Source organism: Biomphalaria glabrata, chromosome 7, assembly GCF_947242115.1.
Source record: "Biomphalaria glabrata chromosome 7, xgBioGlab47.1, whole genome shotgun sequence".
Lineage (NCBI taxonomy): Eukaryota > Metazoa > Mollusca > Gastropoda > Planorbidae > Biomphalaria > Biomphalaria glabrata.
The window spans coordinates 3403253-3429502 of record NC_074717.1 but is presented as its reverse complement, the minus strand read 5'-3'; the positions used below and the strand labels follow the sequence as shown (position 1 = coordinate 3429502).

General features: G+C 39.0%; 1 protein-coding gene across 2 annotated transcripts in view; it reads left to right on the top strand.

Annotated features, from left to right (window-relative positions):
• The window catches only part of LOC106053050 (neuropilin and tolloid-like protein 2), a 58943-nt gene extending 35383 nt beyond the window's left edge, over positions 1 to 23560 (top strand). Inside the window, exons 2-8 of one of the 2 annotated variants that reach the window (XM_056036149.1) lie at positions 6619 to 6873; positions 11849 to 11878; positions 13547 to 13707; positions 15550 to 15784; positions 16967 to 17161; positions 18022 to 18297; positions 19383 to 23560. In XM_056036149.1, coding sequence (XP_055892124.1) covers positions 6619 to 6873; positions 11849 to 11878; positions 13547 to 13707; positions 15550 to 15784; positions 16967 to 17161; positions 18022 to 18297; positions 19383 to 19873 — 1643 coding nt within the window. In that variant the 3' untranslated portion in view covers positions 19874 to 23560. Of the gene's footprint in view, positions 1 to 6618; positions 6874 to 11848; positions 11879 to 13546; positions 13708 to 15549; positions 15785 to 16966; positions 17162 to 18018; positions 18298 to 19382 lie in introns of both variants that reach the window. The other variant, XM_056036148.1, reaches the window with a different exon arrangement.
• The last annotated feature ends 2690 nt before the right edge of the window (positions 23561 to 26250 follow it).

Here is a 26250-nt window from a genome sequence, read left to right as displayed (position 1 = left end):
ATTGTTATGTCGGATTTTCACTATCTTTTCTAGTTTACGCGATCTAAAACGGGACGGACGGATAGACGGACAGACGGACAGACATTTCGCACAAAACTAATAGCGTCTTTCCGAAAGGGGGCCGCTAAAAATGAAATGTTGAAAGCCAATATAAATTAACTCTTATCTTCCTCTTATAATTGTACTAAGACATTGAGTCTAAGTCTATGACTTTTGGAACTCTAGGACTCTCTATGGAAGCTTGCCACCATCTGCCTGTCTGAACAGACTTGTCTGGGGAAGATCCAAGCGGATGTAAATTATTACATCCCTATTACCGATGGCTTGTATCCTAGGACGCTTGGACTGGAAGCGAGGCCAAAGGCCGAGCACACCTTGGAAACTCTCCCATGTTACTTCTCAGTACACATCAGTCGTGCAGGCGTCAGCCTTAAAAAAAAAGTGCCCCCTGAGTAACGGTGTGTGTGTAGTGACATTTTAAAAAGTTTTTTTCTATCCCCGCCAGCGCAATGGACTTGGTCCTAAGGCACCTCAACTGGGGTCTTTTTTTTTTGGCTTCTCTACTGGCCTATTCGTTTTCTCCAACGACCGTTTCCACCCGAGAGCCACGGTGAAACTGAGAAGCCGGGGAATAACTCTAAAATTATGTAAACGTGGGCTTCATTAAACTGAGTCATAATTTCTTGTACATGTAGTATTGAGTATTGTAACGGATGCATGTGTAGTCAGATGTAGCTGAAGTTTTTTCTAAAGATCATTATGTAGACTAAGTGCGTGCCTACCTTGTTTGATGTATTTTCAATCCGCGAGTTCTTCATGCACTCCGTTACAAAGATAGATAAGGTACTAAACAGGAACACAGACTCAATGACCAAGTTGAGTCAATGTGAACTTCAAACAGACGTAATACAGAATGGGCCAGTCAAGTCTGTCACTATAGAGTGATGTTATCCCCTTGAGAATCTAGCGGTAACTGATTAATTAAAAGTCTATCCTAATCTCTAACCCAAAGTCTATGTCGTCACTCTAAAATATACCATCACTGTCGGTCTAACAAAGTGCGCAACCCAACTAACTAAACTAGCTATCTAACAGTATAGAAAAGTGGGGCAACTGGCGTCTAAGTGGCAAAGCACGTGGCTTCCAAACCAAGGAGTTTTAGAGTTCAAATCTAGGTAAAGATTTTTTTTAATTTCGGGATTTTTCGCCCGCCACTGAGTTCGCCCAACTCCAATGGGTCACCAACGTTAGTTGAGAATATAAAAAAAAGGCTGTTTGGGTGTTGTGCTGGAGCAGATGACCTTAACATCACCTGCCCTTTAGATCGCAAGGTCTGGAAGGGGGATAGTATACCTTAGTACTACTTGTAAAGTCTTTCACCACCCGCCACTCTCTCACTTTTTAAGTCTGAAGTGACGTCATTCTCTTGTCTTCTCACTAACCCTTACAACTTTCAAAACAGCGTTCTTCAGAATTACCCACAAGCAGTTGCGCAGGGGGGTGAGTAGGTGATGGTGTGGAAGTCAACGCAATTTGCGGGGTGGGGGGGGGCGTTTTAATGTGATCTTATCTAAACGTTCAAACAGCTTTCTACTCACGCTGAAGTGAAAGGCTCTCTCTGCCTGGGAAATAAGAACGCGATACCAAATAATGAGCGCTCATTTAGATTTTGAGTGTGTCTTTTTTTTTGGGGGGGGGGGGGGGGTAGTCTTGCCGAAGGTATCGTTGGGGGGGGAGTCTTGCCGAGTGTGTCTATGGAGGGAGTCTTGCCTATGGTGTCTATGGGGGAAGTCTTGCTGAGTGTGTCTATGGAGGGAGTCTTGCCTATGGTGTCTATGGGGGAAGTCTTGCTGAGTGTGTCTATGGAGGGAGTCTTGCCTATGGTGTCTATGGGGGAAGTCCCTGCTGAGTGTGTCTATGGAGGGAGTCTTGCCTATGGTGTCTATGGGGGAAGTCTTGCTGAGTGTATTGTTGGAGGTGGGGCAATCTTGCTGAGGGTGTCGTTTGGTGAGGGAGTCTTGCCTATGGTGTCTATGGGGGAAGTCTTGCTGAGTGTATTGTTGGAGGTGGGGCAATCTTGCTGAGGGTGTCGTTTGGTGAGGGAGTCTTGCCTATGGTGTCTATGGGGGAAGTCTTGCTGAGTGTGTCTATGGAGGGAGTCTTGCCTATGGTGTCTATGGGGGAAGTCTTGCCGAGTGTGTCTATGGAGGGAGTCTTGCCTATGGTGTCTATGGGGGAAGTCTTGCTGAGTGTGTCTATGGAGGTGGGGCAATCTTGCTGAGGGTGTCGTTTGGTGGGGGGTCTTGCAGAAGGTGTCGTTGGGGGGAGTCTTGCCGAGGGTGTCGATGGGGGGAGTCTTGCCGAGGGTGTCTTGGGGGGAGGGATAGAGAGAACTGACTGAATTATTCTTTGGTCACTTGCTTGAGTAGATGACTAAAAAGGGAGGATGTTTAAGTCAGATTTTTAGAGACACTCTAAGTTACAAGATATAAGATACAAGTTATAAGATGAATTTTTTTATACCACGACTGTTTTGTTGGCAGTATGTTTTTAATTTAATTTGAGCTGTAAATTGTATGATCTACCTGGCCATGATCTACTATTATACGTTTACATGTTAGTGTGTCTGAGAGAGTAAAAAAATCCGTTTCACGCCTGTAACAATCACAGTACTGCCATCAGCTTCAAGCTGGCACGATCACAGTACTGCCATTAGCTCCAAGCTGTAACAATCACAGTATTGCCATCATCTCCAAACTGTAACAATCACAGTACTGCCATTAGCTCCAAACTGTAACAATCACTGTACTGCCATCAGCTCCAAGCTGTAATAATCACAGTACTGCCATCAGCTCCAGCAAGATCACTGTTCTGCCAAGCAATCAAACAGAAAGCTTGATATAAATAGCCAAACAAACATACGAGTTATTGCTCTTATGATTTTTTTACCTATAGTTTAGTTGAATTATGGCTTAGACGATTTATGGCTTGCTAAAATATGACTTAGTTGGCTTTGAACTTCATTGACTTATAGCTTAGTTGACTTATGGTTCAGCTAATTTGTCGCGTAGCTCAGATGACGTAAGACTTCGTTGATTTGTGGTTTAGTTGATTAGATTTGTGTTTTATTTACACAGACTAATATTATACGTGCTTTTAAAGCAGTGTTTTCACAATTTTATATTTCAGCATCTTAATATGGTTTTTCGGTTGATTCAGTTCATGAATCAGAAAGAAAGAGAGACATACGGATAGACAAATTGACAGACAGACAGATTAGATAGATAGATAGATAGATAGATAGATAGATAGATAGATAGATAGATAGATAGATAGATAGATAGATAGATAGATAGATAGATAGATAGATAGATAGATAGATAGATAGATGATAGAAAGATAGATAGATTGTTGTCCGTAGTATTAAACATTGTTTTCTAAATCTAAAAGTACACATTTTATTTAAAATTTATCTCTAAAAAAATATTTTGAAACACCAGAAAGAAGAAAGTCTGTGTGTGTGGATGTGTGTGCTATTTAAAAAAAAATGTGATTGTTTTGACGTGAAGCGATTTTGAAAAAAAAAACACCCCGAGTCTCACGTTTGCTTGGAAAGATGAATTCGTTGAAATTAAAAAAACAAAAAAAACATACGCTTACAGCCTGGGTTCAAAGACATGGTCATTATTTGTTTTATTAAAATGGAAATTTGAACTAAATTCTGTTTATTCGAGGAAAAGTAAACCTTAAAGGAAGTACAATGCTTACAGATAGACGTGTGGGTGGGTTCGAATCCAGCCCGGAGCTGTATTGTCTTCAATGAGCGCCAAAAGGCAGCAATGAAACCTTCTCCCATAGACCTCCCCCCCCCCCGCCCAGAAGTGTCCACAAAAGAGATAGGACCATAGCGACCAGAGCGTGCTCTTAGCATGAAAGATGCATTACATAAAACTAAAAAATAAAATTAGTGGTGACCGAAATGCGACCTGCGGGCCAATTCCGGCCCTTTATCAGGCTAGACGTTGGCCGAGGTTCTAGCCATATCCCTTCCTTTCCATGGCTGAGTTTAACAAAACACAATTTGAGTCATCCAGTGCGTATTAAAGCATTTACAAAAAGATATTCCTAAGAATATACTGTCTTTATATGTTAAATATAATAATGGCCATGGGCGTAGCCAGGGGGGGGGTTCTTGGGGTTCAAACCCCCCCCGAAATGAAATCCCCCCCTTGGGGGGGGGGGGGGAGAGTCGGAATTTAGTGACTGATTTTTTGCTTTTATTTTGTTTATTTTAGGTGAGATTTTATTACTAAACCATCACTTGCCCCAGCACAACCAAAGGGGTTTTGAGTTTAAAACCCCCTACCAGGGGGGTTCGAGTTTAAAACCCCCTACCAGGGGGATTCGAGTTTAAAAACCCCTAGCAGGGGGGTTTGAGTTTAAAACCCCTACCAGAGGGGTTCGAGTTTAAAAACCCCTACTAGGGGTTTTGAGTTTAAAACCCCCTACCAGGGTTTTGAGTTTTAACCCCCCTAGCTGGGGTTTTTGCAGTTAACTCCCCCTCTTGTATAAAACAAAACAAAAAAAAAGCAAACGAAAATCCCCTAATTCCAAGAGCACAGTTAAGGAATATTTTGATTGTAAAACCCCGTCTAAAATTTACGATAAACCCCCTCTTTAATATAAAAAAAAAGCTAATTAAGCACTCAAAATGTTATGAGCGTAGCTAAATGGGTTTGACTCAGTTTTGAGTTTAAACCCCACTCCAGTGGAGTTTGAAGCTAAAAAGTACCTCTTGAATATAAATAAAAGAAAATTACTCACTCTAAAATCTATGAGCTTAGTCAAAGGGGTTTTGAGTTTAAACCCCCCGCCAGGGGGGTTTGAGGATAAAAAATACATCTTCAGTGTAAAAGAAAAAGCAAATTACGCACTCAAAATGCTATGAGCGTTGCCGAAAGGGGTTTTGAGTTTAAACCCCCATTCAGATGGGTTTGGTGCTAAAAATACATCTTCAATATAAAAAAAAGCAAATTACACACTAAAATTATTTGAGCGTAGCCAAGCCAATCGGGGGTTTTGAGTTTAAATCCTTCTTCTACAGATGGCTTTTTTTTTTAAGTTTAAAACCTCTTCATATGGTTTTGAGTTTAAGATCCCCCTACAGAGCATTTTGAGGTGGAAAACCCCCAACAGAAGATTTTGACGATAAAACTTCTCTTTTCGATATAAAATCTAAAGCAAACTACAGTCACTTAATTCCATAAGCGTATTCAAGAGAGGTTACACATTTTTACCAGTAGCAGGGCTCCATTAATAAAGTGCAGTGAATAGTCATCTACCGAAATCGAAAAAACACTAAATGTAGCTCAACAAAGATGGCTAAGACAGATTTTAGGAGTTAGTTATAGAGATCGGGTCTAAATCAAGGAAATCCTATACCGAACTGGGAGTCGACCCCTTAGTAAGATTGTGAGAGAGCGTCGCATGAGGTTTGCGGGACATGTTCTCCGACAAAATGAATTACGCATAAGAAGAGTTGCAATGATATCTTAGTACAACTTGACGCCACTCATTCATGGAGGTCCTCATGGTAGTTGGGAAGAGGCTTCAGACATTACCAGTGATAGATTTTTATGGAAACAGATTGACGTCAAATGCTTCGAACGGCGTGGGAGGGTCTAAGTCAGTAAGAATAGCACATTAGGTTTTTGAAATAAAACTTTTTAATAGCAGGAAAATGCACTGTAGATACCTCAAAATATGCATTTTGTTGGCTTTCAATACCAGAAATAGTGCTTGGCGGCGGGCTTCGCCCCGCGCTGGGGAGCTTCTAGCGCTCCCCCAGACCCCTTGCTAGTAATGGCGGGGAGTCTACAATTTTATGGAAACAGCTAGATGGCCAATGCGCCGAACGACGAGGGAGGGTCTAAGTCAGTAAGAATAGCACATTAGGTTTTTGAAATAGAACTTTTTAATAGCAGGAAAATACACTGTAGATACCTCAGAATATGCATTTTGTTGGCTTTCAATACCAGAAATAGTGCTTGGCGGCGGGGCTTCGCCCCGCGCTGGGGGGGGGGGGGGGGGGCTCCTAGCGCTCCCCCAGACCCCTTTGCTAGTAATGTCGGGGAATGTACAATTTATCCACTAATCATGGAAGAACCTATTCTAGGGCACAATAAACGTCTTCCGAAAGAATGAAGGGTGAGAATGTAATAAAGATTATGTACACACACACACATAAATACATATAATTTTTTTTCGCGCGGGGGGGGGGGGGGGGTCGGGCGGCGGAGAGAAAAAAATTCACTCCCCCTAAACCCCCCCCCCCCCCCGAAAATAAATCCTGGCTACGCCCATGATAATGGCTGATTCAACTAGTAGGAAATGTTAAGTCAGAATCTATTCAGCCCAAAAAAATCGAAAAAAAAACTCACACATCACAGAGATTTCCTATCCAAACGCAATGTGTCATTCTAAAGCATCAAATGGTGGTGATTTGACAAAATGCTTATTGTACTGAATCACACATCAAACGAATCACACTCAAACCTTATTGTCCAGTGTTGCATTCTATTTTTAAATCTAATACGATGCCCGCACTTTGTATTGCAGCGCCCCCTGGCTTTAAAATCCAGCTCCACTTTGACAGCATTTTCGCCGTCGAGAAGTCTCACGAGTGCCAGTTTGACTACCTGGAGATCAGAGACGGACCTTTCGCCTACTCGCCTTTGATTGGTCGCTATTGCAGCTTAGAATTCCCTCCTCTGGTGACCTCCACTGGACGCTACCTGTGGCTGAGATTCAAATCAGACGACGTGCTACAGTACACGGGGTTCAAGGCCGTGTATTCCTACCACAAGGACAACAGTAAGTGACCTTTGACCTTAAATTAGCAGGAAGTTTTTGTTGTGAAATATTTTTCAAATTTTTTTTTTTAGTTTTTAATTTCATTTTGTGAAAAATATGAACAAGTCCTTGACTTAATTCAGTGGTTCCCAAACTTTGTCATCTCGCAGACCCCTTGGAAGTCTTCCTAGACCCCTGGGGGTCTATATAGACCACTTTGGGAATCATTGCCTTAATTCAATACAAGACTTGGGGGGGGGGGGGCGGGGCTGAGATGACTGCCTGCAGAAAGCATATCTCGAGGCCGGAAATGTCCTAACGATATTCCAAAGCGGGCACCTATATAACACTGCCCGCACAACTAGTGTTTTTTTTTCTTTGTTTTTTTTTTGGGGGGGGGGGGAGAGGGGGGGTAGGGAGGAGTGATTCCCATCGCAAAATGAGCGACATCATATTTATGTATACGCCAGTAGAAGAAATACTCTAGACAGAATTGTTAACGATTTCCTGTTTCGTATTTCCTGTTAAACCTTGCGCATAAATTGTGTATTTTAGCTGGACGATACGGTTAACTGTTTTAAGGGACTAAGATTTACTAGGGTTCTGTATGACTAGCACAAAGACCGATTTCTTTTACTCTCCCCAAGAAAAAAAAAAGTCGTCTGATCACTACAGATGAGTTGACATCAACGTCATAAAATAATCTGACTTCTTTCAAAACTCATATGCTGGTTATTAATAAATTAATCTTAGTTCGTCAGCCAAGCGCTCTATCTTCTCGACCACCTCAAACACTAAATATTTTTTTTTCTTTCGCTAAGCATGAAGAAAAAAAAAGTGTTTGGTACAGGATGTCTGATGTGCTATGTTTGGTATAGGATGTCTGGTGTGCTATGTTTGGTATAGGATGTCTGATGTGCAATGTATGGTATGGGATGCCTGATGTGCAATGTATGGTATGGGATGTCTGATGTGCTATGTATGGTATGGGATGTCTGATGTGCTATGTTTGGTATAGGATGTCTGATGTGCAATGTATGGTATGGGATGTCTGATGTGCTATGTATGGTATGGGATGTCTGATGTGCTATGTATGGTATAGGATGTCTGATGTGCAATGTATGGTATGGGATGTCTGATGTGCTATGTATGGCACTGGCGGATCTAGAAATTTTGAGTGGGGGGGGGCGATTTTTTTCCAAACCCTAACCCTAATGCCCAGTAAACCCTAACCCTATGCATAAACGTGCGTATCTATCTATCTATATATATATATATATATATATGAGAATTTTTAAAAAGCAGCATTTCTCAACCTTTGGTGAAAAACAAAACAACTGAGGCAGTGCCATAAGGTTTTCTTGTGGGGTTCGGGGCGAAGCCCCGATGACAAAAGCGTTTTCTTGCTTTTTTCACTGCAGAAAAGTATTCTCCTGACATTTACAGCTCATTATTTATTAATGGAGTTCGGGGCGAAGCCCCGCCGCCAAAAGCGTTTTCTTGCATTCTTCACTGTAGAAACGCATTCTCCTGACATCTACAGCTAATTATTCATCAATGTAGTTCGGGGCGAAGCCCAGACGACAAAAGCGTTTTCTTGCATTCTTCACTATAGAAACGCATTCTCCTGACATTTACAGCTCATTATTTAATAATGGAGTTGGGGGCGAAGCCACGCAGCCAAAAGCGTTTTCTTGCATTCTTCACTGTAGAAACGCATTCTCCTGACATCTACAGCTAATTATTCATCAATGGAGTTCGGGGCGAAGCCCCGACGACAAAAGCGTTTTCTTGCTTTTTTCACTGCAGAAAAGTATTCTCCTGACATTTACAGCTCATCATTCATCAATGAATTTCGGGGCGAAGCCCCGCCGCCAAAAGCGTATTCTTGAAATTCGTCACTGTAGAAACGCATTCTCCTGACATCTACAGCTAATTATTCATCAATGGAGTTCGGGGCGAAGCCCCGACGACAAAAGCGTTTTCTTGCTTTTTTCACTGCAGAAAAGTATTTTCCTGACATTTACAGCTCATCATTCATCACCCCGCCGCCAAAAGCGTATTCTTGAAATTCGTCACTGTAGAAACGCATTCTCCTGACATCTACAGCTAATTATTCATCAATGGAGTTCGGGGCGAAGCCCCACAGCCAAAAGCGTTTTGTTGCATTCTTCATTGCAGTAACGCATTCTCCTGACATCTACAGCTCATCAATCATCAATGGAGTTCGGGGCGAAGCCCCGCCGCCAAAAGAGTTTTCTTGCATACTTCACAGAAGAAACGTATTCTCCTGACCTAAAACTCATTATTCATACTATTAAAAAAGGAACTTTTTGAATAATGTTGTACTTGAAAAATATTCTAATATGAATTTATAGGCCCTTATTACATTGCAAAAAATCCGATTTGTTCCTTGAAAAGATAAGATACCCCACATATTTAGATTTTGGCTTTGAGGATATCCGCCGAAAAAAAATTATTCAATAAATAATATTCAATAAAATTAAAGTATAAATTGTGAGTTATTGTCCCAAATTTATTTAACTAGAAAAATATCAGATTGAGTAAAGGTTAGAAAAAGGCGACTATGAAAAAATGATTTGGGTTCAGAACTCATCTCAATTGTGACTCTTATACTGAAAAAAATTCGTTTGAATTCTAATTTTTTGAATGCAAAGTCTTTCTTAAAATAATTATGATAATTCATGTGAAATTACATAAACTCTGTCTAGAAAGAAAACGATTAATCCTCGCTCCTTTAATAATTTCTGCTAAAGATTGCATTTGGCATTAAAGAATAGGGGTGTGGCGACTCGATAAAAGAATTTAATTTATAGTATATATAAAATTATATTAGTGACAGATGTTTTTGTTTTTGTAATTTCTTAACTGTAATACAAAAAGAAAAAGTATTGGTTTGTCCGATGGGGGAATGGCGATTGCATGAATCGCCCCTCCCACTTGGTACAACCCTTTTTTTATTTAAATTTTACTAATGATAAAATTTGAGATTAGAGTGTGGTACGACATAATATACAATGGGTTCACATATCAATACGTAGTTTATATTATATAGATATTCAACTAATTTTGTTCACAAACTATGATTCTCCATAAAAATAGGAACGCCCTCCCCCCACACTCAGAGGGCTAGAGTGGGAGGGCAGTACATGCAATTGCCCCCCCCCCAACCTCACCGAAACGGCCAAGATACCAGAAGGCGAGCGACATAATATAAATCTATATATTAATTCAACTAATTTTGTTCACAAACTATGATTTCTCCATTAAAGTAGGACCGCCCCCCCCCCTCAAAAGGTTTAGGTGGGAAGGGCAGTAGAGATAAATTGGCAAACAGGGAACGACATAATACAAAGATCGGTTCAAATATCAATAACAAGTTTTAATCACATAGATATGTAATTGATTCTGTTAGCAAGCTGTGATTTCTACAAAGAAATTGGACCGCCCCCCCCACTCGAAAGTTTATGGGGGGGGGGGCGGGATTGATACCATCGCCCCCTCCCGACCCCACCAAATCGGCCAACATACTAGAGGGGGGGGCGAAATAATCTAAAAATAGGTTGAAATAAAAATAATTAGTATATATTATTAACATAAGTAATGAATTCGTATACAAATTGTGTGAATTCTATACTAAAATTCGTCCGCCCCCCCCCTCAGGGGGGGGGGTCGGCCGAGTGTGGGGGGGGGGGGCGATCGCCCCTACCGCCCCCCCCTGGATCCGCCAGTGATGTATGGTATGGGATGTCTGATGTGCTATGTTTGGTATAGGATGTCTGGTGTGCTTTATTGGTATAGGATGTCTTATGTGCTATGTTTGATATAGGATGTCTGACGTGCTATGTTTGATACAGGATGTCTGATGTGCTATGTATGGTATAGGATGTCTGATCCTTGAGCCTTGAGACTTTTTACGGCGCGACTATACAAAATCTGATAACATACGGAATAACTTGTTGACAAGGCAACGCCTCATCTAAACTGTTGCGACGTCTAGAAAACATCATTAAAAAGCATCAAAAATTACACTCACAACATTACCACATTTAAAGGAACTTTTTGAACAAAAGTGCCTAAGAAAAATATAAAATCTTGGAAGACAACGGCTACCCGCTCCATCAGAACTACATCAGGTCGTTGCGAAGTGGGCGACTGCTGTCAATCAAAACAAGAACGGAGCGGTACAAAAACTCGTTCGTACCTCACTCGGTCAGACTCTATCACCGCCACTCATTGATCAGGGAACATGAAATGCACCAAGATACCTGTGTGTAGTCGCTGAATGAACTCTTTATGTTGTCTGTTGTATTTATGTGTATTTTTCTGTTGTGTTGTCTTTATATGAGAAAAGAGTCCTTGTAATCACAACCAATTTCCGTAAGGATCAATAAAGCAGTCTTAATCTTAGTCTTATATTGGTATAGGATGTCTTATGCATGGTATAGGATGTCTGATGTGCTAGGTCTGGTATGGGATGTCTGAGTCTGATGTGCTATGTATGGTATAGGATGTCTGAGGTAATATGTATGATATAAGATGTCTGATGAGCGATGTATGGTGTACGACTCTGATGTGCTGTATGATGTAGGGAAAATGATGAACGATGTTGGCTTTTTAATGTGCAATGATTGATGTTGGATGTGCTATGTACGAAGCAGGGTTATAATGAGCTTAGTATGATGTAGGATGTTATATTTTCGATGTATGATGCACAATGTATGATTTGCTTTGTTTGATATAGGATGCATGCTTTGCGGTGTGTGATGTATGAAGTCTGAGATGCAGGATTTAGGATGTAAAATGTAGGCTATATTATTCCGTTTTAAAAGGGGCATAATTTAATTGTCATAAACAAAGCGACGTGTATGTTTTTTTTTCCCTTATTGCTCTTTTGAAATGAAAAACAATTTTGTAATGTTTTTGTGTTGTTTTTTTTCCTAATTTGGATCTTAAAATATCTCTTCTTTCACAGCTCAGAACGACGCAGCAGTTGTAAACAAGGGTAAGCTATTTTTTTTAGGAAACCTCAGAATTTGCGCTATTTAATTTTAGCTTTGTCATCATAAAAATCCTTGGGCCTTTGGCCTCTTTTCTTTGCCTCTTTTTTTTTGGCTTTATATGACTCTCTTTTGGGCCCTTCAGTCTTTTTTTGTGTGGTCTTTTTTTTAAATTTCATTTTTATTTGTAAGTCCTCTCATTTCACAAATAGTAAATCATAAAGAATTAAAGAGAAAATTTGAAATATGATTAACTTGTACTTAATTAGTTTACAAAAATATAATAATAGTAATGAAAATATAATTTAATAGCAAAGACATACTACATAACTATTGAAACTCTCAGAGATAGAAAAATGATACAAGGATTAGCACATCAACAACTAAAGGAGAACAAATCCAAAATTAAAAGCAAATACACACCAACACTTACACACTAACACACGCATGACCGCACCCACACACCAAATAGGTACTGAAACCATCAGGTGTGATGGATTATTCAGAGCCACAAATATGATCTAAGAATAGCATATCAAAAACTAATCAATAGCTAACCGGTGATAAAGGTAAATTCACAAATATACTTGCACATTCATTAATACATGCATAACCTTACATAGGCCTACATACTCTTCATACATATATCAACACAAATAAAGACATATTTCTTTTCATGTAGCATAAAACTAGTAACACAATATCAAATATCACCAACCCCATTTCTTAAAATACTGCTTCTGGAATAACTGCCTGAGTATTGTAAAACCATTACAAATTCAAACTAAATAATTCTCTACCTTAAATTTAACAATTTTCCTAAATGTTAATTATAAGTAAGCTTATTTGTACTTTTTTTTTTTCTTTTTTTTTTTAAGGAAACCTCAGAATTTGCGCTATTCAGTTTTAGCTTTATCATCATAGGAATCCTTGGGCCTTATGCCTCTTTTCTTTGCCTCTTTTTTGGGCTTTATATGCCTCTTTTATGGGCCATCTTGCCTCTTTTGTGGGCTTTTTTTTTTTTTTTATTTTTTTTAATATGTTTTTATTTGTAAGTTATCATAATTCACAAGTATTAAATCATAAACAATTGAAAATTGATTAATCTAAAAATATAGTAACAGTAATAGAAATATTATTTAATATCAAAGACACACTACCTAACCAATGAACCCCCTAAAGACAGAAAAATGATACAAGTATACTCTACTCCAGAACAATCAACACAATATCAGATATCCCTGACCCCCAACACCCTATTTCTGAAAAACTACATGAGCATTGTACAGGTATATGAAAATCAAACTAGATAATTCTCTACCCTAAAGTCCATTATTTTTCTAAATGTTATTTCCAAGTGATTAGGATCAAACACCTTATTATTATGTAGACATTTGAGCCAGGTAGCCCAAACAAGATTCCTGTATTCGGAAACAATAATCAAGTTAAAGTTATGTATCATTTTATTTTTTAGTTTTGGCAGCTTGTTTAAAATAATAGACAAGTTATCATTTACATAATTTGTACGTTTTAAATATTTAATTTATGATGTGTTTGTGCTATAATTAGCTTTAAATTCTTTGTAAATTAACATGACTTTATAAGACATTTTTATTGGTTTTGGTATTATGCATTGAAATTTTGTTTCATTTGGTGAATTCGTTCTATTTCAGTCGAGAGTTATCCTGCCTGCTACTTCCACTTACGGTTAGGCCTGGACAAATCATTCGATTATTTCACCACAGCTGATCTCTCAGGGGAGGAGGAACTAGAGCTCCCCAAAGGCGCCCCGGTTGACTGCACGTGGGAAATATTCACAGAACGGGGCTACTCGGTAAGCAGCCCACGTGTCGGGGGTCAAACGCATCGGTCAACAGCAATGCCTTACATAGGCATTGTCTAGGGTCTCTCCCAAACAGAACTGTGTGTTCACACAGGTTTTTTTTTTTTTTACTGTTTGGCGTCCAAGCAGGTTTTTTTTCAAACTTAGGGCTCGAAGAGCCTTCGGCTCAGCCCTTTAGACATCAACAAGACTGGCGCAACGCGAGCACGTTGCCCTGCCTCATCGTGGCGCCCGCGTGGAAACGACCAATAGAGGAAGTGATTAGGCTAAATGGGTAGCAACACAAGACTCCCGTGGGGATGCCCACGGGTAGACGAGAGTCAATCCATTGCACGGGCGGATTTGCAAAAAAGTCCCCACAAACACGTCCCACATCCATGCGCTGTTCCTCAAAGGGACCGTTACATAAATGGCGGGTCCCGCACAGCCAGCTTGGTATAACGAAGGAAAATGGCGGAGGCTCTCGGTGCCCTCGGCCTTCGGCCATGTGCAGCCAAGCATGCGTCGGGGGCCAAAGGCATTGGAAACAGCAATGTTTTATATAGGCATTGACTCGGGTCTCTCTCAAACAGAACTGTGTTCTCACAGGTTTTGTTTTTTTTTACTGTTTGGCGTCCAAACAGGTTTTTTTTTCAAACTTAGAGCTCGAAGAGCCTTCGGCTCAGCTCTTGGACATCAACAAGACTGGCGCAATCTTCATTTAACATTATCCAAGGTTTTTGAATACCAGACCATATTGAACGATTATAAAAAAAAAACAACATAATCTATAATTAGAACAAAGGGAAATATACAGAACGTAACATCTCTTTTCAGTTTTTTGTCCTGGAGTGTCTTAGTTATTAGGCGATTGGTGTTTATCTTATCTTATAAATTACAGACGTTCTTTTTTTTTTACAAGATAATTTCATCCCAAGTGTAGCCATGTGTCATTCCACTCGTGCATTTTAATATAAGAGACATATAACCTGCTATGTTATTGTTTTTCTAAGCTGATTTAGACAGTTTCTTTCATGCTTAAATGCTGTAAAAGTAGTAACATATGTCCTTCATCTAGGAGCCCTCCATCGTTGTAGAGCTATAAGAAACTGGAATAGACACAAAATATAGCAGTGAGATTCATAACAAACGAATATTCACATTTAACTAGATTAACACCTTTAGTAAAATCCATTTATTTAGAAAGCCTTCAGGATAGAAGACCCTAATGTGAAGTAGCTGTTATACATAAAACACTGAACCAAAATCTTCAAATACAAAAACAAAATTTAATAAAATACTCTGAAAGACACAAAGATAAAGGTACATTCCTCGTCCCGTATGCTAGGACAAATTTGTACAAATACTCCTTCTTCCCTAGTGCTATTAGAGCATGGAATGGGTTGCCTGAGCTAGCCAGGAAAATCAATGACTTGGCAGAATTTAAGTCAATAGTTAACATGCATGACTAGATGCTTGACGCGCAGGTCATAATCGTCTTCTATTTTGAAGTAACGTCTGTATTATATAAGATAAGATAAGGAGCACTTGTATGTATTCATTTTTGTGTGTTCTATAAAAAATGTACCTTTACATTTATGTCTTTCTGGGTATTTTATTAGTTTTTTTTTTATAAATTGTCTGTGAATAAGCGGTGGCTTTGTGTTTACTCTTAGTTTCTATTTTTAAGTTGAGATCCCAAACATAGGATATGTATTATAGAATTGGTCTCCCTAAATTTACATAGTATTTAAATTTATTTTTCTTATTAAAGTTATTAAAGATTCATGACATGTTGAAGTCGTTCAGCTTTGGTCATTTAATAATGCGTTTATATTTCTGACATTTTCACAGATTTATTTGAATGGTCAAGATATCCGACTGAATCACACCAAAGGCTGTCACCGCAACAACATCACGGTCTTTGACCGGACCACGCTGGACAAGGACATCAAAGTGGACGTCTGCAAGGACAACGTAGATAAGTTTGAGTACAGCTCTGACAGCAACCGCATCTTCGTGCGAGTGTACACAGAGTCTATCAAACATAAGCCATCTTTCAGAATCAAGTACTTGCTAACTCGCAAAGGTGAGACCTCATTGGAGATCCATGTTGACGGTACCCCCATCAAGATAATTCTAACTTCTTTCGAAAAAGTCCATTAGAGATAGGGAAAGTTGATGTCACCCCCCCACCCCCCATTACCCATTCTACTTCAGGAAGGATTTCTTCAAACGGACTGACCTAGCAGTAAGATTCATAACAAACGAATTTTCACATTTGACTAGAGTAACACCTTTTGTAAATACATTAAATTTAGAAAGCCTTCAGGACAGAGGACTCAAAAGTAAAGTAGCAATTATACATAAAACACTGAACCATAATCTTCAAATACAAAAACAAAATTTAATAAAATACTCAGAAAGACACAAAGATAAAGGCATATACCTCATTCCATATGCTAGGACAAATTTGTACAAATACTCCTTCTTCCCTAGTGCTATTAGAGCATGGAATGGGTTGCCTGAGCTAGCCAGGAAAACCAGTGACTTGGCAGAATTTAGGTCATTGGTTAACATGCATGACTGAATGATTGACGGGTAGGACTTAATCATCATCTTTTTTGAAGTAACGTCTGTATTTTATAAGAAAAGACAAGACTGGCGTGGGCTGTCTGGGGGTTCCACAATGCCAACGACATTTACAATTGGGTCGTGTCATACACGTAGGGCGCCATCCTGGGCCCGCTGTAAGCGGCCGAAGATCGCGATCACTATTGGGAATTTCTTCATAATCCAATTATGTAGACGCTACAATACAGACATAGACAGCAAATTGAAACAATGAAGGAAAAAAAACAAAAACAAGCAAAATATAAAAATTCCTTGAAAAAAAAAAAACTTATCTAAAGGCAAGATGGAGCCCCCCAATATTGTAGGTCAATGATGGGCCTCCGATATCGCAGGCTAAAAATTGGGCCCCATACTGCAGGTCAAAGATGGTGCCCCGCAATATCGCAGGTCAGATATGGGACCCCTATATCACAGGTCTAATGCAGGTCAAAGATGAAACCCCCCCCCCCATATCGCAGGACAAAGATGGGACCTCCAAATTTGCAGGTCTAAGATAAGGCCCCCAGTATCGCAAGTCAAAGATGGACCCCCTCCCCCCCCCCCACCTGTCATATCACTGGTCAGATACTCCACAAATGGAATGATAATACTAATAGCCCTGTATGCCTCACTCCACATCTCGCTTCTTCTTCTACAGGTCAGTGCAACAGAGAATCCGAACGGAAGTGTGGCAGCCACTGCGTGCCTTTGAAGCACGTCTGCAAGGTGGCCGAGCTGTGCAAGGATGTGACAGAGACGGAACGGTGCGCCGTAAAGACAGGTTTTTCTGATGGGCCCAGGAAAAATATCTACGGTGGCAACACCGAGAAAAAAAGGGAGGAAAAACTTGAAGGTTGGCAACCATTGTTTGATTCCACAGAAACTCTTTTATCTTTGAAGTTCTGGTGATTTGGAGAATGACTTTTGCAAAAACATTAATTTGTAGAATAATAAAATTTGTATTGAATTTGAGTTGCAATTTTTTTTTTAGTTCTTCCCCTTGACTAGCTTAAGCAGAAAACCTTTATTCCAAACAGACGATTTCTTTCTATATTCTTATGTCAACCAAATCTAAATATTCATATTTATGTAACCTGGCTACCCGTAAACCATCCCTTTCAGGCCTTGCAGTCTATAGGACAGATGATTTAAAGGTCACCTGTTTCTGTGGCCCACGGATAACAAGGGTGTCATGTGGCCATGACAACATCATCTGCCCTATAGAATCGGCCCTATAGAATCGGCCCTATAGAATCGGCCCTATAGACCACAAGGCTTTCACTTTGTGATTTGTTTCACTACCATTAAATACACTAGTCGAATTCAATCTTTATTATCGTAATAAATGATCAAGAGAGAGAGAGAGAGAGAGAGAGAGAGAGAGAGGCGTTCAATTATATCATTGATTGTCTTTCTTTTTATAAAGTACAATCTGAGTTCCTTTTGAATGTTTTCAATGGTCAACTACTGTGAGAAGTCGAATTGTCTAAGAAATGTGTTGATGAAGTATAGAAGTTTTACAGTCTTTGGTTTAATGACATGTTATAGAAACATAAATTGTAAAACTAGCTATACTTCCATATGCAGGTCAAAGATGAGGTAGTGTATCTATTATTTCTTAAATGTGCACAATTCTTATAAATGTATGATTTTATTATTTATTTCTTGGTTTTGGTTTTCTGAATAATTCAGTAAAGTTGTATTAATCAGCAGAAACTAAAGAGGGCATGGGGCTCAGTCAGCTGTACGTCATCATCCTTGGCGCCGTGGGCGGATTCATTCTGACCTGCGTGGTGGTGGGTCTCTGCATCATGTGCCACCTGAGGAAGCGAGGTCGCGGGAAGCGGCAAGACTCTAACGCCACCGCTGTAGCAGCAGCGGCCTCGCACAAGAGCCCACAGAGAAACGCCCTTGAGATTGCCGTCTGCAACAGTTCCAACACCTCCATGTCGTTGTCCAGACAAAACGAAATTTCAGGAAACAGACAAGGTGAGTCCCTTCAAACGAGTTAATTTTGAGAACCATTGTATCATCAAGTAAGCTGGTGTTTAATGCCGCATTTTTTTTACTAGTGGTGGAAAGTGAGCTTTCTGATAAAAGCAAATTGTCATAATGTTAAACTGAGATTATATTTTTACAAAGCTTATATGAACTCACATTGTCTGTCTGCTACAAATGGTGTACAGGTTCTTTTCTTCACCTCATCGTTTATGGATCAAGTTCAAACTTTAGTGTATGGTCGCGTGCAAAAGTATATAATCTCTATCTCAATTACGTAAAACATATTTGAAATTAAATGGGTGACTAACTTTGGTAATAAAAGGTTGATTCGAAGATAAAGAGGCACCCAATGAAATAGTGTTAAAAGTAAAGGTCAATTCATTTTTATCAAGTTGGCAACAGTGAAGCGTCCTTGACATTGTTAAGTTTATCTTGAAACTCTCCAATATACACATTTTGCTAACAAGACGTTTTAAGCTTCACATTATAACGTCATTTATTGTGTACTGAGAATTTGAGAGCCAACAGGCTAAGTGATGAGCCATCTATTACGCCACAGTCGACTCAGATAAAGCCCTAATCTGTTTTAGTAAAGTAAGCAGCAGAAGCAAAGGGAGATAATTCATGTTTTTTTTTTTCCTTCGATGCTTTATTTCCCTTTAGGTTTTCACTCCTTGGTGCGCTATCTGTTCAGTCCATCAGTGGGAAGAGGAGTAACTGGAAAAAAGGTTTTAGTGCTGGCTTTAGGAGCTCAGCAAACTCAGCTCAAGTTAGGGTTTTAAACTCGGGCCACCTACATAGGCAGTTAAGAGGTTTACGCCTCTCAGCCACACATCCGAAGAGAGATCTCTCATTTCTGACCTCTGGGTAAAACCCTTCCTTTGTGTGAAGGTCATAAAAGGGCTCAACCTTGACCCTTTTTGACACTCTAAAATGAAATGTGTACGCAAATACACATAAACCGTTTTTAAGTTGTCTTTTATTCTTACTTAATACAAAAAAAAAACAACAACAACAACACGGCAATTTGTCCGTTTAGAAATATCATAAGTTTTATTTTTTATTTGAACCAGGAGGACTTGATCGTCAGCACTACGTGGCGTTCGGCAGAATGAACTCCCCGGCCCCCAACAACGCCATGGTGGACAACAGCCACCGCTACAGCATCACAGACCACCACCTGCAAGGCCCGGAAGGGGAGAGAATCCCTGACGTCATGACCGAATCCGGAAACTACAAGCGCTTCCTGACCATGGAGATGACCCCGGACGACATCATGATCGAACAGGGCGTGTACCCCGGCACCCCCACGGGCGTGATGGGCGTGACCAACCTGGACCACCGCATGCCGGACATCTACGGCAACTACCACGGTAACATGTGGCACCCCAAAGACGACAACGTGTACCCGTACGGTTCGGCCAGCCTGACCCGGCCCACTCCCTTCCTGGGCATGTCCAAAACCTTTTCTTACACCCAGCCCGAGTCCAAGTATGAGATCAAGTATCTCAAGACGATGAAGCCGGTCGACAACGACGCCTTGAAAGAGCACCAAGCTGCATAAGGCATAGGACCACCCACTTATTTAAATTGCATCACGTGACACGTATGACCCAACGAGATTGGATGGAACGCTAAGCTGTATATAAAAAAAAGTAGGGCAAGCGCAATTTTTTAAAAAAATTGTATCACGTGATACCTCTTACCCAATGAGATTTACATTAAAATGAAGAGTTCTTTAAGCTGACATGCCAAGTTAATTCGGAAACTGATGGCGGTCTAAAATCTGGACACATTTATTATGATATCTAACTCTTAATTTGAATATTGGTTTGAAACATTCGAATTAGGAACACATGAGATTCATTCACACAAAATAATTCAAATCATGCAAGGAAAACAAACCAAAAAAAAAGGGAAAATCCCAACAGTATTATTGGCTTATATCTACGCTTTATAAGGAATACATATGAAGACAATAACAGCACCGCTTGATCTTAAAAACTCACAGTTGGCTGCTAAAAGTTAATTTAATTTAAGGATTTACAATGCAACCTTAGGTGATACAACCCGCTGAAGGCTTAGACAATGCTAACTTTGAGTGGCTCGGACAATGCGGTTCTATGGTGTCCTCAGTTCTATGACGTCGTGGACAATGCAGTTCTCGTGTGACCAGGACAATTCAATCTTCCAGTGTCCTAGACAATGCAATCCTACGGTGTCCTTTAATTTGGGAAATTCCGTTTTAACTAGTCTGAAAAAGGACTTCAAGCAATGATTAAATTAAGTCATACGAATATAACCAATTTAAGATTCGTAAAAAAATAAACCAAAGTCTGTGAACTACAGAACAGGAAGGCAGCTGGTCGGATGTGACAGAAGTACTCCGTTGTACTCCTTTAAGAGAGTGGCTCGTTTCCAGAGGCACTATAAAAACACCCACAGTGGCAGCTCTTTACGCATGTTAGCATCTAGAATTCTAGATAGATGATTGAAGTGTTTCAAAAAGTATCTCAAGTTTTAGCATTTTATTTTTATTTTATTCAAAGTCAAAGAACCATAATTAGAGTGAATGCGTTAAATTTAAAGTCGTTGTGAAAAGCACAACTTGAATGCAACAGGAGGCGTTGTTGCAATATCTTAATGTAGACCCTTTTTAAATCGCAGAACTTATACATTAGATTGACAATCAAAATAATCCACAGTGCAATCACCTTACTCTCGCGAGATGGGTGAGTTATATCTCTGACAATGGACAAATTAAACGAGTATTTAACAATGGTATTTTTTGTTCACACTGTGTGTCTAAAACAATTTAATTCTTTATAAATATTTTTTAAAAAGTACAAAAAAACGATGCAGAAGGTCCCAGTGAGGACGTGTCCTGCATTCTAAATGCTGATGCCCAGCATGGTGTAACAAGGTCCCAGCGAGGACGTGTCCTGCATTCTAAATGCAGATGCCCAGCATGGTGTAACAAGGTCCCAGTGAGGACGTGTCCTGCATTCTAAATGCAGATGCCCAGCATGGTGTAACAAGGTCCCAGTGAGGACGTGTCCTACATTCTAAATGCTGATGCCCAGCATGGTGTAACAAGGTCCCAGTGAGGACATGTCCTACATTCTAAATGCAGATGCCCAGCATGGTGTAACAAGGTCCCAGTGAGGACGTGTCCTACATTCTAATTGCAGATGCCCAGCATGGTGTAACAAGGTCCCAGTGAGGACGTGTCCTACATTCTAATTGCAGATGCCCAGCATGGCGTAACAAGGTCCCAGTGAGGACGTGTCCTACATTCTAAATGCTGATGCCCAGCATGGTGTAACAAGGTCCCAGTGAGGACATGTCCTACATTCTAAATGCAGATGCCCAGCATGGTGTAACAAGGTCCCAGTGAGGACGTGTCCTACATTCTAAATGCAGATGCCCAGCATGGTGTAACAAGGTCCCAGTGAAGATGTGCCATCATTAAGAGAAGGTTGATTAATCGCCTTGACATGAACACAGCTTCGATCAAAACAAACTTCATCTCGGCTTTACGATTGATCTCACACTTCGTGAAAGGGAACCCCTTGGATAACTCGGCGATGGGAGGACCCTTGGAGATGAGTAGGTTAGATACATGATATGCTTGATCGCGATGCGTTTATAAGTAGGTGAACGAGACAGTATGAGAAGTCGTGTGTGGGCAGTCTTAAGATTAGTACGCTGAATAGAGTTTCAATCAAGAAAGGATTAACTCTTTCTCTCCGTAATTATTTACCACATTCTGGTGGAATCAACGCTGGTATCGTCAGTTAGGAGAGAAAGAGTTAATCGGCTAATTCTACACAAAATAACTTTGAGACTGTTATACATGTTTCCCAAGTGCCTCTCTTCAAGAACGTTGTGTTCAACATGTTTTCAAATATCTATGAATGTGTTAGCATTTGTTTTTAAAAAAGACTTTATGTTTTTCACTACATAGACCCAACGTAAAACATTTATAAAAGTGTGTATACTTTTGACGGCTATAAGTTCACATCAGGTGGATGACCGAATGGCGATATCAAGTCATTTAACACCTTTAACTTTGGCAGATAAGTCACGTGACTTTGAGTGCATTACAGTACAAGTCACAATGTAACGTGCTTTTTTTTTATGTTCATCCAACCGTGACCAATCGTTACAAAAGGCCTCAACACTGAGCTGCGACGTCACAACCTTTGGGCAGCGAACACCAATAGCTCGTTGCCACGCCGTACAGACCAACGAGCTATTGATCTGCACTGCCCACAGGTAGCGGCGTTGCAGGCCAGCGTTCAGGCCCTTTTCACGATTAGTCTCGATCCAATCATTGTGTCTTTGAAAACAATCCTATTCACTTTATACAAAGGATGATTTTACTACATCATGTATGCTAAAATATGTAGGTCGTCACTGGGTCTCCCTGTTCACGTGAAGATCTGCACTTATCCTTACTCTTCCGACTCCAATGACGATGTCTTATCCACGTCTTCTAGTAAACAGTTTCTATTTTTTGTAAGTCTCAGATATTATATATTTGTATTTTTATTAACTGATATTTGTACATATTGATATTTAACTTTGTTTCTTGTACATGCCTAGATCTATATGATGTACACATTATTTGGATATAAAAAAATGTACAAGCCTAATTGTGCCTTGAACAAACAGCATGCATTAAAAAAATATATTATTGTCTTATTTTGTTGATCAAAACTTACAACAAAGATACTAGAGGGTCTCATGTGGGGTCTGGTGTGGGTACTGATGTGAGAACCTAAGACAACAGGTAGAGGTAGAGAAAGAAAGAAAAAGAATATATTCTTGTCTGTTTTGTGTATCTGGGTGTGCAGAGTTGGTTTTATCTTTAGGCAACTTAAGCTGTACCTTAGGGACCCGTCTTTCTTGGGGGGCCCAAAAAAAGGCTCGGATGATACTTACACGATATAATAACATAGATGTAGCAAGTAGTGTATTTACAAGGGCCCCCATATTTCAAAAAGCTTAGGGCCTTATTAATTCTAAATCAGGGGCTTGGTGTTGGGGTGTGTGTAAACTGATTGGTATTAAGTAGATCTCTGATTTATTTCTCGGATGTAGGTACATGAAGATTAGTTTTGTTCTAGGTTCAATATGATATAGATTTATGTTGACAAAGTGTATGACACACTCGGTAATCCGACACATTCAGTAATTCGACACATTCAGTAATCCGACACATTCAGTAATTCGACACATTCAGTAATTTAACACATTCAGTAATCCGAAACATTCAGTAATCCGACACATTCAGTAATCCGACACATTCAGTAATCCGACACATTCAGTAATCCGACACATTCAGTAATCCGACACATTCAGTAATCCGACACATTCAGTAATCAAACACATTCAGTAATCCGACACATTCAGTAATCCGACACATTCAGTAATTTAACACACTCAGTAATCAGACACAGTAATCCGACACTCTCAGTAATCCGACGAGTCCCGTAATGTGACACACAATTATCTGACACTGTCATTAGTCCGACATTGACAAATGCTGTAAAATTCTTTAAAGTACAGCTAACCTTTGTAATCCGACTTTTTCGGTTTATACAATTTTAGCTAGGTATTATAAATAGTGTATAATTGACAACATTATCAACCCAGTATGTACCGATGGAGATAATTGTTGTTGAAATTACGTATGTGGGTATGTTGTAAATGTGTGTAAAGTGTATCGTAAAACTTATTGTAAATGAGTGTGTTAAAGCAACGAATTTGGAAATAGTGTGTAAAGCTGTTTTAAATGTTTGCATAATGCCTGCTGTAAATAATTGTGTGTAAAGTCTATTGTAAGTGATTGTGTGTAAATTTTCTGTAAATGATTGTGTGTGAAATCTATTGCAAATGATTGTGTGTAAATTTTTATTGTAAATGATTGTAAGTAAAATCTATAGTAAATGATTGTGTGTAAATTTTATTGTAAATGATTGTGTGTGAAATCTATTGTAAATGATTGTGTGTAAATTGTATTACAAATGATTGTGTGTGAAATCTATTGTAAATGATTGTGTGTAAATTTTTATTGTAAATGATTGTGTGTGAAATCTATTGTAAATGATTTTGTGTAAATTTTTATTGTAAATGATTGTGTGTGAAATCTATTGTAAATGATTGTGTGTAAATTTTTATTGTAAATGATTGTGTGTGAAATCTATTGTAAATGATTGTGTGTAAATTTTTATTGTAAATGATTGTGTGTGAAATCTATTGTAAATGATTGTGTGTAAATTTTTATTGTAAATGATTGTGTGTGAAATCTATTGTAAATGATTGTGTGTAAATTTTTATTGTAAATGATTGTGTGTGAAATCTATTGTAAATGATTGTGTGTAAATTTTTATTGTAAATGATTGTGTGTGAAATCTATTGTAAATGATTGTGTGTAAATTTTTATTGTAAATGATTGTGTGTGAAATCTATTGTAAATGATTGTGTGTAAATTTTTATTGTAAATGATTGTGTGTGAAATCTATTGTAAATGACTGTGTGTAAATTTTTATTGTAAATGATTGTGTGTGAAATCTATTGTAAATGATTGTGTGTAAATTTTTATTGTAAATGATTGTGTGTGAAATCTATTGTAAATGATTGTGTGTAAATTTTTATTGTAAATGATTGTGTGTGAAATCTATTGTAAATGATTGTGTGTAAATGCTGTTAAAAATGCTTTGATATACGGCTACTTCCTCCCATTGTATGGTGTGTGTGTGTGTCGAGACAACGAGAACATTTTTTCTCGCTCCACACATTGTTCTATATATTTGGTACCCACACCGTGTTGATGTATGTTCATTTCAAACGTCTTAACAACGAACATTATGGCAACGAGCCCACATGTGTGTTCGGATATTGAACATGTTTACATTGTTAAATTATCGATCTTTTGTTTAATTATTATTTCTTTTTTTGTTTGTTTATGTGTTCCAGTTATATCCAAGTGAAAGCTATTTACTTTGGCATACAGTTTGAATGCGTTTGTAGAAATTAAATGCAAGAAAACCTGACTACATTTTTAAAGCATAATTTTAATATAAAACTTGGCAAAGTTGTAAGGAGCTTAGCTTCCGAGCCAAAAGGTGCAGGAGTCGAATCTGGGATTTTTTATTTTGGGATTTTAAGGGCGCTCCTGCGTCCACTAAACTCGAATGGGTACCTGACTTGGGAAAAGTAAGGTCGTTGTGCTGGCTACATGACACTGCTCGTTAGCCGTCTGCCATAGAAGCAGACGATCTTTACATCTCTGCTTTATAGATCGCAAGGTCTGAAAGGGGCTCCTTACTATTCAACGCTGTTCCAAGAATGGATGTACAGGAGATTAAATGTTATTAGAATCTCTAAATGTGTGTTTCATAGGAAGTGAATCACGCAAGAGTATCTTGTAACCATAGACATAAATAAATATAGACTGGCCGAAGGAAGTAACTTCATGTAACTTGAAAACATGTATATCTATTGTATTCGGATTTCCGAATATAAAAAATTGCATGATCTTCAGTCTTAGAGATAAAAAAAAAAACACTAGTGAAAATAATGTAATACTTATATAGGTTATGGCTGAAATAGATATGAATACTTAACTTTTATACTGCTCATAAATGCTGTATAATAAAGTACACAAAATTGCAAGTCACAAATTTTAGTTTCATAAAACTCTTTAATCGGCCAGTCTATATTTATTGATGTTTATGCTTGTAACACAGAGTCAGTTTCAATTGATCAATTAATTATTTCGTAGAAATTTGTGTATTTTATTTTCAATGCTGCAATGTTCACATCAATCTATGCATGACTTGAAAAACAAAACAAAAAGTGTGAATGATTTGAAACAATGAAATAAAACAAAACAAAACTAAAGCTGTAAGTTTTTCAGTTTAGCTTGTTCTT